Source organism: Castor canadensis, chromosome 6 (genome assembly GCF_047511655.1).
Source record: "Castor canadensis chromosome 6, mCasCan1.hap1v2, whole genome shotgun sequence".
NCBI classification, from domain to species: domain Eukaryota; kingdom Metazoa; phylum Chordata; class Mammalia; order Rodentia; family Castoridae; genus Castor; species Castor canadensis.
This window is the reverse complement of record NC_133391.1, coordinates 7,654,809-7,671,275: the sequence shown is the minus strand read 5'-3', so window position 1 is coordinate 7,671,275 and position 16,467 is coordinate 7,654,809. Positions and strand designations below refer to the sequence as shown.

Sequence of the window (16,467 nt, the reverse complement as noted above, 5' to 3'; positions counted from 1 at the left end):
CCCAGTTGGGGAAGATGCAATTCCCGACCACAACCCTAACTGGGACTACCAACCCGAAGCTCCAGGTCGTCGCAGGAGAGACATAATGATCCAATGCCTCCTACAGGGCATGGACACGGTGTCCAACAAAATTGTCAATTTTGAAAAACTCCATGAGATAACCCAGGGAGCTGATGAGAATCCTGTCCTTTTTCTTAACTGTCTCCAGGAAGCCCTCACCCAATATACCTGATTAGACCCCACCCTGCTGGGGCGGCAGTCTTAGCCAGACATTTTATATCCCAGTCTGCACCAGACATTAGAACTAAACCAAAAAAGGCTGAAAATGGCCCTCATACCCTTTTATACAGGATTTGATGAAAATGACATTTAAAGTTTTTAATGCCCAAGAAGAGGCAGCAGAGTCAAACTGCCAAAAACACCTCCAACAGAAGGTGGCCCTCCAAACCCAAGCCTTGGTTGCAGCCCTGCAGCCAGTTGGACCATAGCCCCGAGTCAAAGGAGGAACCTGAAACCTCCCATCAGCCCCTCTGGGGGCCTGCTTCAAATGTGGCAAGGAAGGCCACTGGGCTCGCCAGTGCCCCGACCCGAGACCTCCAACTAAACCCTGCCCAAAATGCAAACAGGTGGGTCACAGGGGATCAGATTGTCCTAGACAGGGCTCACCCCCTATGGCTCCTTGTGGAGGGTCAGCCCCACCAGACATCCAGATCCCTGACTTTCTCGGACTGGCAGAAGATTGACGGTGCCTTGACTCGGGGACCCCAATCACCCTCACCGAGCCCAGGGTCACGCTCCAGGTAGTGGGTAAGTCCATCTCCTTCCTCTTGGACACGGAGGCTACCTGTTCTGTGCTGCCTGCCCACTCGGGTTTAACAGTTCCTTCATCGGTCTCTGTTATGGGAATTGACGGCTCTCCCTTCTGCCCATATAAAACTCTACCCCTCCCTTGCTCTGCTAGAGGTATAATATTTGTACACTCTTTTCTTATCATCCCATCCTGTCCCGCCCCACTTTTAGGTCGAGATATTCTAACGAAGCTTGGGGTCTCCATAACCATCCCCCCCCACCTACCAGAACCTCTAACTTCCCACTCACTCCTTCTGGCCTCTGCCAGCCATCTAGCCCCTTTGACTCCTGGACCTGCTCCACCCACGTTTCCCCTTCTGGTTAACTCCATTATCTGGGACATCTCAGACCCGGTTGTGGCTACACACCACCTGCCCATCCACATTTCTCTTAAGGACCTTAACCAATATCCCTGTAGACCCCAATTCCCTATTTCAGAAACCCATCGAAAAGGCATAAAAACAATGATTACCAAACTCCTAGATCAAGGTCTCCTTGTACCTATAAATTCCCCATGTAACATGCCTATCCTTCCAATAAAAAAGCCTTCCAGGTCCTACAGATTAGTCCAAGACCTATGCATCATAAATGAGGCTGCTATTCCTATTCACCTGTTGATCCCAAATCCTTATACAATCCTCTCCAATATCCCTCCTGATACTACTCACTTTTCTGTCCTCGATCTCAAGGATGCTTTTTTCACTATCCCCCTCCATCCGGACTCCTATTTCCTCTTTGCCTTTACCTGGGAAGACCCAGATACTCACCTTACCCAACATCTAACTTGGACAGTTCTTCCCCAAGGCTTCCGTGATAGCCCCCACCTCTTTGGTCAGGCTCTGGCTTGGGACCTGGTCATGTGTAATACAAAACCCAGTACACTTCTGTAATATGTCGATGACCTCCTCCCAGCAGGATTCTGAAATGGGAAAAGCCAACTTCCTTAACTTTCTAGCCTCTAAGGGACACTGGGTCTCCCCAGCCAAGGCCCAACTCTGCTTACAAGCTGTTACTTTCCTGGGTTTCTGTCTCACCCCCACCTCAAAAGCACTTACCATAGACCAGGTCCAAACCTTGAAGGACCTCCCTCCTCCTAATGATGCCCAAGAAATTTTGTCCTTCTTTGGCTTCATTGGGTTTTTTAGACACTGGATTCCTAATTTTGCCTTGTTGGCCTACCCACTGTACCAGGAGACTCCCACTGGTCCACTCACCTCTCCTTCCATGGTCCGTTGCTGCTTTTCTTCTCTCAGGGACACCCTCCTTCAGGCTCCAGCCTTGGCCCTCCCAAACCCTTCCAAACCATACCACCTATTTACAGATGAAACTTCTGGAATAGCCAAAGGGGTCCTTACCCAATTATCAGGCCCTATTCACCGACCAATCGCTTACCTCTCCAGGCAGCTGGATCCCACTGTCAGGGGCTGGCAGCCATGCCTCTGAGCTCTTGCGGCGGTGGCCACCCTCACCAGGGAAGCTCTTAAGCTATCCCAGCTGCAACCAATAACTGTATATTCCCCACACAGACTTGCTGACCTCCTCACCCATTCCTCTTCTCTCCCTCATTGGAGCTTCCCACCTACAGAACTTTCACCTCCTACTCATTGACAATCCTGATATAACTCTCACTACTTGCTCCCCCACTCAACCCCACTGCATTGCTTCCCACCCCCCCACCCCCACCAATAGCCTTTAACCTAACCCATTCCTGTCCTGAAACAGTGGAATGTCTCATGACCCCCAGGCAGGATCTTACTGACTCTCCCTTACCTTCTCCTGACCTCACTATGTTTGTTGATGGGAGCTCCATCCTAGATGACCAGGGAGGCCACCGAGCAGGTCACCATTGACACTCCTCGGGTACTGACAGCAACTTGCCTCCCCCTGGGAACAACATCTCAAAAGCCTGAACTCACGGCATTAACTCAGGTTCTCACCATTGCCAAAGATAAAACTGCTAATATATATACTGACTCTAAATATGCTTTCCTTATAGCACACTCTCATGCAGCCATCTGGAAGGAGAGGGGCTTCTTGACCACACAGGGCACCCTGGTGGACAATGGACCCCTCATTGCCAAACTATTACAAGCTCTACAGCTCCCAAGGGAGGTCGCCATCATCCATTGCAGGGGACACCAGACCTCCAACGACCCAGTGGCACAAGGAAACACCTTTGTGGACCTAACAGCCTGAAAGACAGCCGAACAGTCAATTCCCCCACCTATCCTCTTCCTCTCTTCTAGCTTCACTCCAAACTATGAACCAGAAGAACAAACTGCTCTCCTTAAAGAAGGGGGAATTATGTCCCCCAATGGGTGGATCTTCAAAGACAACCGTCTGGTCCTCCCCTTGGGTCAGACAACAGAGGTCATCACTGCCATCCACAACTCACTACACATAGGCCCCAAGGCCCTTCTCTCCTTCCTGGAACACTTGTTCCACCCCAGGGGCCTTCAATCCACCATCCTTCGTGTCCAGGAGGCCTTCTCTGTCTGCTCCCAAGCAAACCCCCAGGGTGGACTCCATCTCCACCAATCCCTCCACCAACTCCACGGCAGCCAGCCTGATGAAGATTGGCAGATCGATTTCACTCATGTGCCCAAGCACAAAAAACTCCGGTACCTCCTTACTTTTGTTGATACTTTCACAGGGTGGATCAAAGCCATTCCCACAGCCACAGAAGGGGCTGCAGTCATAGCCAACACTCTTGTCTGTCACATCATTCCGTGTTTTGGTTTTCCACGAGGTCTCCATTCGGACAACGGCCCTGCCTTCATCTCCAAGGTCACTCAACTAGTCTGTGAACACTTGGCCATCACGTGGAGACTCCACACCCAATACCACCCCCAATCCTCGGGTCAGGTTGAGCAGGCCAATGGCCTGATCAAACAGCAGCTCACCAAGTTGTCCCTGGAGCTCCGGATCTCCTGGGTTGACCTGCTGCCCCTGGCCCTCACTCGCCTCCGAGTGGTCCCTAGGCAGCCAACAGGCTTAAGCCCCTTTGAGCTTTTGTATGGCCATCCCTTTCTCCTTTCCCACACCTTCCCATCAAACACACCTCCCTTAACAGGATACCTACCTTACCTTACTCTCCTCTGCTCCTTGCTCCAAGTCCACACAGATCGCTACCTCCCCCAATCAGATGCTGTTCCACCAGACCATGGCCCCCTGTCCCCGGGCAACCACATCCTTCTCAAGCAACTACATCCAAAGCCTCTCCAACCCCAATGGATGGGACCATACACCGTCATCCTCACCACTCCCTCGGCAGTGAAGCTCCTGGGACACCCTGCTTGGTACCATGTCACCCGCCTTAAAAAGCTCCCACCCACCGACTCTACCAAGACTTGGTGGGTTACACAGGTGGGGCCTACTTCCCTTTGGATCTCCCGGGTTGGGGATATTTCTAATGCTGCTTCTGACTCTCCCTCCAACCCTATCTAACTCGTCTCCTACATACCACGGAGATTTAAAGTTGAGGAGACATACCAGAAAGAGAATACGGTCATCACCCACATCATTGCCTCTGGGGACTGTACCCCCACGGGGTGTAGTAGACTCCTCACCCTCAACTTCCCAACCAATTCTCTTATCTCTGGCAGTACTGCCACTTACATATGTTTCCTGTATGATCAGACTGAATCATACTGTAAAACAGGGGCAAAATGGGCTGAGGAATATGGAGGTTGCCCATATTGGAAATGAAAAATTCATTGGATTGCAAGGGCAGCTAGTTTTGGTCCCCCAGATATTAAATTAGTTGCTTACCACTATGGCACCACATTCCACCTCGACATTCCTGACCCCTGGGATAATAGATGGGCAACCGGGGTGATAGCCAAGGGTTATACACAGGACTCCTCATACCCTGCAACAACTCTCAGAATCTGGAAACACCTCGAATGAATGGTCCCTGAGGTCTTCGATATACTGAAAGATCAAGCAAGGGCCATCAAGGAGGCAGAAAACAGCCTCCAAAACAAAACCCGGAGAGACCTATTTCCTGGCTGTCCCTGGCACAGGAAGGTGTCAACTTGCTAAACAGGTCAGGCCTGATCAATCAATGTAACTAAATGTTTCCTTTGTGCCACATTGTCCAGCCCCCACTCATAGCTGTTCCTTTACCTGGGCCATTCCCATTAAATGGGTCAGCCTCCACACCTCCGCCTGCACCCGTTGTGGGAGCCCTCCTATATAGAGATCCTCTATCCCTACAATTGCCCTTCTGCTACTTTGACCCTGGCCAGATAGGTAACACCACTAACTCTACCATGTCTGATTCCCTCTGGGCCCCTCCAGGAGGCTTCTTTTGGTGTAACAGCACACTTTCAAAAAATCTTACCCAACAGGCCCTGACCTCCCAGCTCTGCTTGCCTGTCTCTATGGTTCCTCAGCTTACTATGTATGGGAAAGGAGAATTCTTCCAACTCATAGGCTTTACACCAGGAATCCAGCCCTCTCCTCAACATAGAACTAGGAGGGCTGTCTTCCTGCCTGTCCTTGTGGGCATATCTTTGGCAGCCTCAGTGGTGGCTACCAGTTTCAGCTCCAGTGCCTTGGCTCACTCAGTAATCCAGACACAAAGGCTCTCTCTTTTTTTTTTTTCATTTTTCTTTTATTATTCATATGTGCATACAAGGCTTGGTTCATTTCTCCCCCCTGCCCCCACCCCCTCCCTTACCACCCACTCCACCCTCTCCCTCTCCCCCCCCGAATACCCAGCAGAAACTATTTTGCCATTATTTCTAATTTTGTTGTAGAGAGAGTATAAGCAATAATAAGAAGGAACAAGGGTTTTTGCTGGTTGAGATAAGGATAGCTATACAGGGCATTGACTCACATTGATTTCCTGTGCGTGGGTGTTACCTTCTAGGTTAATTCTTTTTGATCTAACCACAAAGGCTCTCTCAACAGGTCCTAGCAGGTTTTGAGGACTCAGCACATCCCTTACCACTGTTCAAAGACAGATAACTTCCCTAGCTCAGGTAACCCTACAGAACCGCCACGCCTTGGACCTTCTCACAGTAGATAAAGGGGGAACTTGCGTCTTTCTTCGGGAAGAATGCTGCTACTATATTAACGACTCAGGCCTGGTGGAAACTCGCGTCCAGTCTCTTCACAAGCTCAACGACGAGATGCACCGCTACAATACTGCCCCTGACTTCATCCCCTCACAGAAGGAAGTAGCCAGAACTGATTCTGCGCCCCTTATACCAAGGAGTCTGGGATGTTTGGCCAGTGGGCAGCCACCCCATGGCGATCAGGGACTTTCCACTCCACCCCCTCCTTCCTCTTATGGTTACCATGACAACTCCCATGCATGGCAATCAGAGACTTCCCACTTCACCCTCCTCCTTCCTCTCTCCCTCTAGTTACCATGGCAACTCCCGCCAGCAGACAATGGGTCCCAACCTATCCTATAGGTCCACATTACCCTGAGCCCCCACCCCTTGCTAGGCATCAACTTATCCCGACACTCCATGATACCGGAAGCTCTTGACTTCACTCAGATTATAAAAACTGGGCTGCCATTTCTCGGGCGCAACATCTCTGACCCTATTCTTCGGGGACGGTGAACCTCGCCCAAGAGCGCGCTCTCAATAAAGCCTGATTTAAGCCTATTTGCTATGTTATTTGGCTCTGATATGGCCTTCCCATCCACGTCGACCTAACAGAGATGAAATTAGGAAAGCTTTTCCATACTGAGGCCCGATAGTGGCTCTAATGCCCCACTAGAGGCCTCTGGTAGTCTAGATGCTGGTGGCTCAAACCTGTAATCCTAGTACTCGAGAGGCAGAGATCAGGAGGATCACAGTTTGAAACCAGCTCAGACAAATAGTTCACTAGCCCCTATCTCAAAAAGAAAAAAGAAAAATCACAAAAAAAGGGCTGGTGGAGTGGCTCAGGGTGTGGGCCCTGAGTTCAAACCCAGTACCACAACAACAACAAAAAAATGGAGGCCCCCTGGTCAAGGGTTATATCAGCTGTACTCCTCTCCTTCCCTACCCTGTGTCCTTAGAGAAGAGCTAGCAGAAGCTGTGGCCTGGGGTCCAGGAACCCCTACTTTTCCTGGGAAAGTGAGCTCAGGGCAGAGCAAAGTCCAAGGCGGACTTTCGGAGATGACACCTGCAAGGCTAGGCATGAGAACTCCCCTTCTGTCCTCAAGCTCCACTCCCCACCTTTTTGTGGCACTGGGGTTTGAACTTAGAGTTTTGTGCCTGCAGAGCAGCTCCACTGCTTGAGCCACACCTCCAGCCCATTTTGCTCTGGTTATTTTGGAGATTGGGTCTCACAAAGAACTATTTGCCGGGGGCTGGCATCTAACTCAATCCTTCTGAACTCAGCCTCCCAAGGAGCTAGTATTATAGGCATGAGCCTCTGACACCTGGCCAAGTCCTCTTTATTTCCACTCAGGCCCTCCCAGAGTGATATTTTGGTGGGAAGGAATGCTGAGAGTGGGGGTTGAGTTTCTGCCTTGGTTTCCCTCCATCCCTTCTCTGGGGGTGGAGGGAACTCTTGAGGGTCTGGCCAGGACCCACTGTCATTTCCCACTGCCCTGAGCCTGGTCCCCATGGCCAAGAATACCAAAACAACTAAGATGAAAAGATTGTTAGAGGTCCCAAGCCTTGACTAAGGACAGAGAGGAACAAAATGGCCCCATGGCACACAGCATGTTCCTGGTAGGATTTGAATCTGAAGGCCTTAAGTGCCATCTTGGCCTCAGTTCTGTGACATCCTCATTGCACCAGACAAGGATGGGGTGAGGCAGAAACAGCTAGGATGAAGGTTAGAGGAGGCAGAACTTCAATGTGTTATTCACCTTGTGTTATGGGGCATTTGGTTTAGGGACAGGAGATGAGAGGGTATTGGATGGGGACATTTATAAGTAAAGATAGGCTCTAACATTGGTTGAGCATCTGTCCTTTGCCAGGGATCCTGTCTACAGGTTTCTGTTTAATCCTCAAAGCAATTGGATCAACAAGTAAGTGTTATTAACTCTCACCATGTGGAGAGGTAACGGCTCAGAATGGCCAACTGGGAGGAAGTTCAAAAGCCCTGCACTTGCCCTAAAGCTCACGAGGAGAGAGGGAAGTCGGGGGGGTAGGGGGAATAAGGATGCCGTCCAAATGGAAGGCATTCCTCACCTGAGTACCAAGAGGCAGCCCTAACTGGGGCTGGGCAGGTTCAGAAGGCAGCAGGCCTAGGGGGTCACTTACCCATGTTGGCAGCATTGTGATGGAGCAAAGCTGGGGTACGAGGGCCAGCAGAAAGAACACCACTGCCCTCAGCCTTGGCATCAGAGCACCGAATGTTCCACCTGCACTTCACACTTCTTGAAAGCTGTCAAAATGATTATCATCCAGGGAACCTCAGACATAAAAAGGCCTTGGTGACCTTTGGCTCCTGAGATACTGAGGTTCTGGGGACCAGTATGAATCTGAGCCAATCTGGGAGCTTCCCTCATGACTAGGGGTACAGGCCAAAGGGCAGTGGGAGGAGTTGCTTGCTTGGGCCAGAGAGCACCTACGTATGAGGTAATCTGATTCATCAGGTTTACCTTAATGGAGGTGCACTACAGGCCCTGAAGCAGGCAGAAAAGAAGAGCCCCCAGAGGGAGGTGGACAGTCAGGGCCCAGCAGGAGCAGTACACAAAAACAACTTGGGTTGGTACCCAGTCTCTGGCAAGGAGACCCCTACTCAAGCCCGTCCTCTGCCCAATGGGTACTTCAACAGGATAAAAGGCACAATGCATAGGCACACCTGGGCAGTGCCCAGCCTTGGGATGACTGGGAGCTCTTGAATCTTTACGTTCAAGGGTGAACATGCTTCCCCACAAACACACCTTGGCCATCTGGACTGACCTTTCCAACTCACAAAGTCAGCAGAGCCTAGTGCTCACTCCTTAACCTTTTGTGGTGTTCCACTCCTCACTTTGGGACATGAGGTCTTCTATCCCCAGGACCTTACCCTGGGTTTGTCTAGTGCCCCAGAGACCTCAGGTAGAGGTGAGCCTGGCCCTGCCCCAGTTGGAGCAAACCATGGGTTCATGACAAGGCATAGTGAGAATTATCTTCCCCAGGCCAAGGAAACACACTTCACTCTGCAGCTCCATACACACACACACACACACACACACACACACACACACACACCCTATCTTCTTACCTCCCCGCAAACGCAGGCCTGCAGCCAACTCCCTGGAGAAGGAGGAAAGAAACCCTCTGATGTCACTCTGCATTTTAACAATTGCTTTTATTGATGAGGAAATACCAGAGTGGAGTCACCCAGGAGAAAACAAGGGTGCCAGGGAACCTTAGACCCCAGAATGGAGGGTGAGGGTGAAGGTGAAGGAGGAGAAAAGCTGGTACACAGTCCCCACTGCCTCATCAGAGACCACAACAAGGGACTACCAGCCAAGTCTGTCACTCTGAGTACACCCACAGAGCCACTCAGCCTGGTATCAGTTTCCTCTTGGCCAACCAGGGGCACCTCTGGTGGGCTGTCTGTTTTTCTCTTATCCAAATCCAGATGAGGGGTTGGAGACCCTGTTCCTCTCATGGAGTAGCTGTCATCACCTTTGGCCTCTGAATGTGGAGCTGGGGGTGAGAGAGACAGATGAAGGCCAAGGGGCAGCCCAGGGATGGGGAGAGGCCTCAGGGGAGGAAGGGAGCTCCAGGGGAGAGACAGCTCTTGCCTGAGTCACCTCTGTGCTGGGGTCAATATTCTCCAGGGCTGGCTGGAAGTGGCTGTGTCCTTTTTCAAGGCTGAACTTGTCCTCCTTCAGATTCCTGTTTGTGGGGAGAGATGTGGAGTGAGAAGGAGCCCTGAGGAAGCTGGGAGACACTGGTGGAGGGAGGGACAAGGAGAGGAGGAGGTTCCGGAGAAAGGAAGAGAAGGCTTCTTCCATTCAGCTCCTTGAAGGGGCCACGGTTGTGAAGTAAGCCTGGGAAGCTACCCCATTGTAAACCAAGGATTGGAAGGAAACATAGCTGCAGCCTCCATACCCACCCGCGCACCATATGACAAGGGGCAAAAGTCACCCATGGAGAGCTCAGACCACTGCCAATGTCCTGGGACATTTCTTATCAAGTCCCCGTGGAAAGCTCTCCATGAGGAAATGTTCCACCAAGCTTGGCCAAGCTGGGTCTTCCCTCCCAAGGCCCCACAGCGCCATGCAAAACTCTCTTTGATTTACAATGTTGTCATTATCACCTGGAGCCTCTGAATAAGGATCTGAAAAGAGAGGCAGAGTCAGGTGAGGGTTCGGCCCATGAAAAATCTGGTTTTGGAGGCATAAGAGGCTTGGGCCTAAGGCTATGCTCAACCTGGAACTTGTTCTATTACCTGGAGTCTAGTACAGACTGTATCTTCTCTTCCCAATCACACAAGCTTACAGACAGTCTGGCAGGGATGTCATTTGTGTCCCCTCTCCCCAAGGCTCTCTGTCTAGGAAGTACAGCAGCTGAAGCCAACACTCTTCGTATTTCTTCTGCCCTCAAATATCCACATTAATTTGGTCAGCATGGATGGCCATACTTTACCCAAGTGGCCAATGCTGGCCTTACTCCTGGTAGGACAACCTGACATTTTGTATCTCTTCAGTGACATCATAGCTTTATCTACCACATGGCAAAAAATGTTTTGACTAAATCTAATCAAGACTACATCTGACCTTCACTTTATAGGAATTTCCAAAAACTGAGGGACAAGTTAAATGATATCATGAGCATATAATCAGACAAACCTTAGTGTGGGACACTCTGAGAGACAACCATCCTAGACTTTTAAAAAATACAATATATTTTTTAAAAGCAGGAGGCGATTTCAGTGAAAAGACCAAAGAGACACAACAAAAGTTGGTGAGTGAAATTTGCTGAATCCATGTCTGAAAAAATGGCTGGTTGAGTGGCTCAAGTGGTAGACTGTCTGCTTAGCAAGTGTGAGTCCCTGAGTTCAAACCTTAGTACTTTCAAAAAAATAGTTATAATAGGCCAGGTGGGATATTGGATATTGGATGCTGTTGTGGTACAATAATGGTTTTGGTGAAATAACATTTGCAACTGATTGCCAATGGTCTAGCAAAGATTAGATGGATAGATAGATATGAAGAAAGAAAATATAACATGTTAGCATTGGATGGGACATAGAAGTATTTACTGTATCATTATTTTGACAGTGACATGTGCTGAAAATTAAAATAACTCAAAGGCTCATGCCTGTAATCCCAGTTCTCGGCAGTCAGAGACAGGAGGATCGCAAGTTCAAGACCATCTGGGCACCAGTGGCTCATACCTATAATCTTAGCTACTCAGAAGACAGAGATCAAGAGGATTGGGATTCAAAGCAGACATTGGGAAATAGTTCACAAGACCCTATCTCAAAAATACCCAACACCAAAAAAGGGCTGGTTCAAATCCCCAGTACCACAAAAAACAAAAACAAGTTTGGACCAGTCTGGGCAACCTAGAGGACTTCGTCTCAAAAATAAAATAAAAAGTGGCTATCAGTGACACATTAAAGTGGAGAAGGAAAGCAGAGTGTCAGGACGGCAGATGCCAGCTGCTCTATCTCCCCGACCTGCTGTTCCCAGTGTCAAGTTCAGTGTCTGCAGCACAGTCTGGAAACTGTTTGGGAACAACAAACTGTCAACGTGACTTTGCTTTCCCAAAGGCCCTAACCATGTAGGAGAGATGAGGTCTCAGGAGGAGGAGGGTGAGCGTCTTACCTTTGTCTCAGGGTTGATGTGGCTCAGGGAAGCCTCAAAGTTGCTGTACACAGAGTCCACGTGAACGTAATCTTCCCGATCTAGAGGAGGAGAAAGCCCCCCAGAGACAGATGGTTAGGAAGGCAAACTCTGGTCTCTCTCGAAGCCCAGCCAGTAGAGAGTGAGGGGTTCACCCTGCTCCCATGACACCGAAACCATCAACAATGTAGTGGACGACCTAAATTATTCCAGCACTCCCTGAAACAGTCTTCACTGGGGATTGAGCTCAGGGCCTTGTGCTTGCTTGGCAGGCGCTCTCCCACTTGAGCCAGGCTCCTAGTCCTTTTGCTTTTAGCTCATTCTTCAGATAGGGTTTCACACTTCTGCCTGGGTCAGCCTTGAATCTGGATCCTCTTATCTCTGCTGGGATTACAGGCATGTGTCACCACACTCAGCCCATGATGTAAGCATTTTAAGGCCATAAATTTCTGAGCACAGTTGTAGCTGCCAAGTTTTGATACCAAGTTTTTAGTGATTATTTAGATGCACTTATTGTCTAGCTTCCACTATAATTTCTTGTTAAATATTTCATAAGTTCTGTAGAAACTTAAAATTTTTTCCAGGATTGTTACTTTAATTTTTCCAGAAATACTTTTGTTGCTAATTTCAAAAATACTTGCGTTGTGGTGAGATAATCATTTAAACATTTTTTGAAATTTGTTGATCATTTTTTGTGGTCTGGTGTGCATCCACTGTTGCAAATTTTCCATGTAATTTTTTTTGAACAGCTTCGTTATTTACGCAGACTGATCTTGAACTTGAGGTTCACTTGCCTCTGTCTCCCAAGTACTAGGGTTTGAACTCAGGGCCTTACTCTTGCCTGTCAGGCAGGTACACTACTGTATCAGCCACATTCCCCTAGGACCCCTTTCTTAGAATAATTTTCCATCTTTAATATTTAAAGGCCTTCTTTCTAGAAATTTTAACATGCATTCAATATTACAAAATCTAATATTAATCCTTGGATGAAATGAAATTCACATGTTCTCTCTCTTTCTCTCTCTCTTTTCTTCTTTCTTATCTTTTCTCCTTTCTTTTTATTTGGCAACAACGGAGCTTGAACTCAAGGCCTCATGCTTGCTAGTCAGGCACTCTTACCGCTTCAGCCCTTTTTTGTGATGGTTTTTAAAAAATTTTTTTTGAGTTAGGGTCTTTCAAACTATTTGGCTGAGGTTAAGTTCAAACCTTGATCCTCCTGATCTCTGCCTGCCTCCCCAGTAGGTAGGATTATAGGTATGAGACACTGACGCCTGGCAAAACTCACACATTAGTGAGTTCACTTATCCCTGGGCACTAACCTATGTCCATACAAACATAGCTTTGTGTTCTAGAGAAATCTACCACCATTATATAACCTGCGCCTCCTCACCAGTCTAGTCATGCCATGCCCACATGTGTGTTCCATCCAGGGTTTGGACTTCTGCCTGTTGATTGAAATACCACAGAGACCTCATTATCAGGAACAAGGACCTGAAGACAAGCTACATCCTTGTTTCCAGCACCGCACTATCCATTTTGAAGATGGAGGGATTAAAGATGGAGGAGTCCAAGGAGGAGGAGGAAGAGGAAGAGGAGGAAGACCTGGAAAAAAAGGGAAGAAAAGACAGAAGTAGCTCGCCTTTTTGCTTCTCTCTTGAAGAGGATCGCAAACACCAGGACGACGACGAGGGCCACCAGCAACACTGTGCCCACTGCCCCCAGGAGCCCATACACCAGGCTCTTCTGGACACCCCAGTCACAGGTTTCTCCAGTGTACCAGTGGGTATCTGTTGTCAGGCATCTGAGATGGGAAAGAGGGGCAGAGAGGAGAGAACAAAGTCAGCTGGGCTCTGTTTCCATGGGTGACTAATGACACAAGGAAGAAGACTGTGAGGATCCCAAGGCGATGGACAGAGACCAGATCTAGTCAATCCGGGCTGCTCCTTCAATGGGCCCAATATTCAGCTCCAGGCTTCTGGATTTGGCCTCCTGTAGCAACCCAGAACCTAGAATACTCGGCCAGTTTCTTTTCTTTTCTTTTCTTTTTGTGAGACAAGGTCTTCCTATGTATTGTCCTTGAATCATAATATTTCTGCCTCAGCCCCATGAGAACTGGGATTACAGGCATGCACCTTCATGCTTAGATATTAATATGCAATGCCTGTCTTGGCTTTCCTACCCTCTGTGAGTGGGCTTTGCAGACTCTTCACACACACACACCCCCATCCCAGAGGTGTGTATCCTTCCTTCTCCTTTTTGCCAGCATGGGACAGTGTTCTTTCCCTGGAAAGGAGGCCCTGTTCTCCCTGCCATACTGGGGGTTTCCTGAAGCTGGGGTCTTCCTTCTACTCCCTCAGAACTTGTCACTGACCTCAGCCTCACTATCACAGAGATGACACCAGGTTAGGCAGCTTTTGAGCCACTCTTGTTCTATTTTGGACCTGGCCTTAGGGCTTGGGCAATGCTTGTCCCTCCAAACCCAATCAAATTCCTTTGTGTGGCTGAATGCATTCAAGACACCCAGGGACCTTGGCCTTCAGGAAGACTCTTGGGTGGGGTCTGAGGGAGAGAGACTGGGTTGGGGTCAGGGTGGGGTACTTACAAGCACTGGGGGCCACTGCGCTGTAGCCGGCACTTGCCATAGTGGCAGTCCAGGGAGGTGTTGAAGCCGGACATGCAGGGAGTGACACAGTACAGCTTGCCATCCTTGTATTCTGGCGTGAAGTAGGCAGCAAACTCCTTGCCAGCTGATTGGCATTCCTCTGAGGGGACCCAAAAGAGCAGCCATGATCAGGGTGCTCCCCCTTGATCCCCTCCCCTTCCTCCCTAGTCCTTCTCAAAAGCTGATAACTTCACCTACCTTCAGGATTGACTGTAACCGTAATATTTTGCACCGCAGTGGCAGTTGAGTTGAAACACAGTAAGGCTGTGAAGGAGACACAAAGTCCCTTAGAATAAGCTTATCAGCCTCAGGTGGCTGAGGGGTGTGTGTGTGTGTGTGTGTGTGTGTGTGTGTGTGTGTGTGTGTGTGACAGGAATGGGGCTGTGACAGGGAGGTAGGAAACTGAACCTCGCAAAGGTGAAACATCAAACTTCCTCCCAGCTCTCTACATCAGCCTCCCTTCAAGTGTCCTGCACATCTTGGGTCCTTTTTTGTCCACACTGTCCTCTGTCACAATCCCCACACCACTCACTATACAGAAGACTCACAGCATGACAAGTTTTCTGTCAAAGCCACTCTCCTGGTCACCTTTATACTGGTGGTCCAATGGGATTATCTTGCATCTCTATCTGCTTTTGCACACTTCTTGGAATCTGCCAGTCTAGTGACAAGGGCCAGGACTGATTCCTGCATCTCAGTGTCCTGCAATTCCCACTGTCTCTCTCCTGTCCATTGCCCCAAAGGGACAAACATTAAACCGTCTCTGAACATTGCTCTGTCCTAGGAGAAATTTACTTGAGCAGTAATTAGTGCTGTTGCTCGTTTGCATTTTGGTTGCATTCTGGATTTTTTCGTCCACCTGCTGTTTGGCTTGGTTGAATATTTCCTTGTATGCAGGGGTATAATGGGTCTTCAAGAGGACGTCATGTTTCACAACCACACTGCCAGGCCTAGGAGGGAGGGATGACATCTTTGAGCATCTTCTCATGGTCAGCCCTTGTGCTCACACTACCCACCCCTTCCCCAGGCAGGTTCTGCTCTCCTGGGAAGGCAGAATTGGGAGGAGGGATGTTAAAATAATGATCCAGCACTTCTTGGGCAAATGCTCTGTTCAAGGCACAGCACCAGGACCTTTCCCATAGGTCATCACAAAATGCTCTGTGCAAAGCAGGCTGAATGGCTCAAGTGGTAGAGCACCTGCCAAGCAAACACAAGGCCCTGAGTTCAAATCCAAGTACCACGCCTCCAAAAAAAACAGAAAACCCAAAACAACAACAAAGACAACTGACCTATGCCTAAAAGAGCTCCTCTACAAAGATTAGGCTCTGAGAAGTCTCCAGAGAGGCTCAGTATCAAACACAGACAGAGGTTGGAGACTACAGAAAAGGCCATCCTTAAGCTGTCACTAGATGTAACCAAGCAAGAGATTGAGGTGTCCTGAAGGGGTTTGGCCACAGAGCAGGAACTCGCATCAAAGTGTCTTACAGTGGTCATGAATCCCCACATATGGTGGGGGTGGGGGGCTGCAGGAGGTCGTGAGTCCCTAAGGACAGTGTGCAAAAATTGAAGGTGCACTCATGCATTTTTTCTTATGACCCATATTTTTGTCAATTTTAAGATGGTCTTAAATACCTAAAAGGTTAAAATCTCAATCCAAAGTCCCAAGTTTTAGGAGTTGGAAGGCAGGTTCAACACCATCAAGGGTCCAGACTTATGTTTTTCCCAGCTCCTTTCCTCTTCCCTAAATCTGAATCCAGTAGAGTAGGCAAACTTCTTCTCTTCTTTCTTCCTTCCTTTCTTTCTTTCATTTTAGACAGGGACTCTCTCTGTAGCCCACGTTGCCCTTGAACTTAAGAATCTCCTGTCTCTGACTCCCAAGTACTGGGATTAAAGGCCAGTGTCACCACACCCAGATTCTTTTTATTTATTTCATTTTATTTATTAATTTTTTTTGGTGGACCTGGGGTTTGAACTCAGGGCTTCACACTTTCGAAGCAGGCACTCTACTGCTTGAGCCGCACTTCCAGTCCATTTTGCTCTGGTTATTTTGGAGATAAGGTCTCACGAACTATTTGCCTGGGCTGGCCTTGAAACTTATCTCACCTTCCAAATAGCTAGGATTACAGAGGTGAGCCACTAAGCCTGGCTCGTTTTGTTTTCCATTGGTTGAAAGTTCCTTATGAAAATTATCAATCATGACTGTGAGAAG

The 16,467-nt window shown here is 48.9% G+C and overlaps 1 protein-coding gene across 1 annotated transcript; it reads right to left on the bottom strand.

The window, feature by feature from the left end:
- Positions 1–3,645: 3,645 nt before the first annotated feature.
- Positions 3,646–14,991, bottom strand: LOC141424250 (mucin-17-like). Its single transcript, XM_074077811.1, has 5 exons — positions 14,974–14,991; positions 14,457–14,544; positions 14,199–14,358; positions 13,236–13,397; positions 3,646–3,826 (listed from the first exon to the last, which is right to left on the bottom strand). The coding sequence occupies exons 1-5, from the start codon at positions 14,989–14,991 to the stop codon at positions 3,646–3,648; spliced, it is 609 nt and encodes a 202-aa protein (XP_073933912.1).
- Between the last annotated feature and the right edge of the window lie 1,476 nt (positions 14,992–16,467).

Excerpts from the sequence above, each read along its gene's own strand:
- LOC141424250 (XM_074077811.1), bottom strand. Across the intron at positions 14,359-14,456 it reads GGTTACAGTCAATCCTGAAG|AGGAATGCCAATCAGCTGGC; the intron begins GTAGGTGAAGTT and ends GGGTCCCCTCAG. Across the intron at positions 3,827-13,235 it reads TTCAAGAGAGAAGCAAAAAG|GGACCACTCGGAGGCGAGTG; the intron begins GCGAGCTACTTC and ends TTGGCTGCCTAG.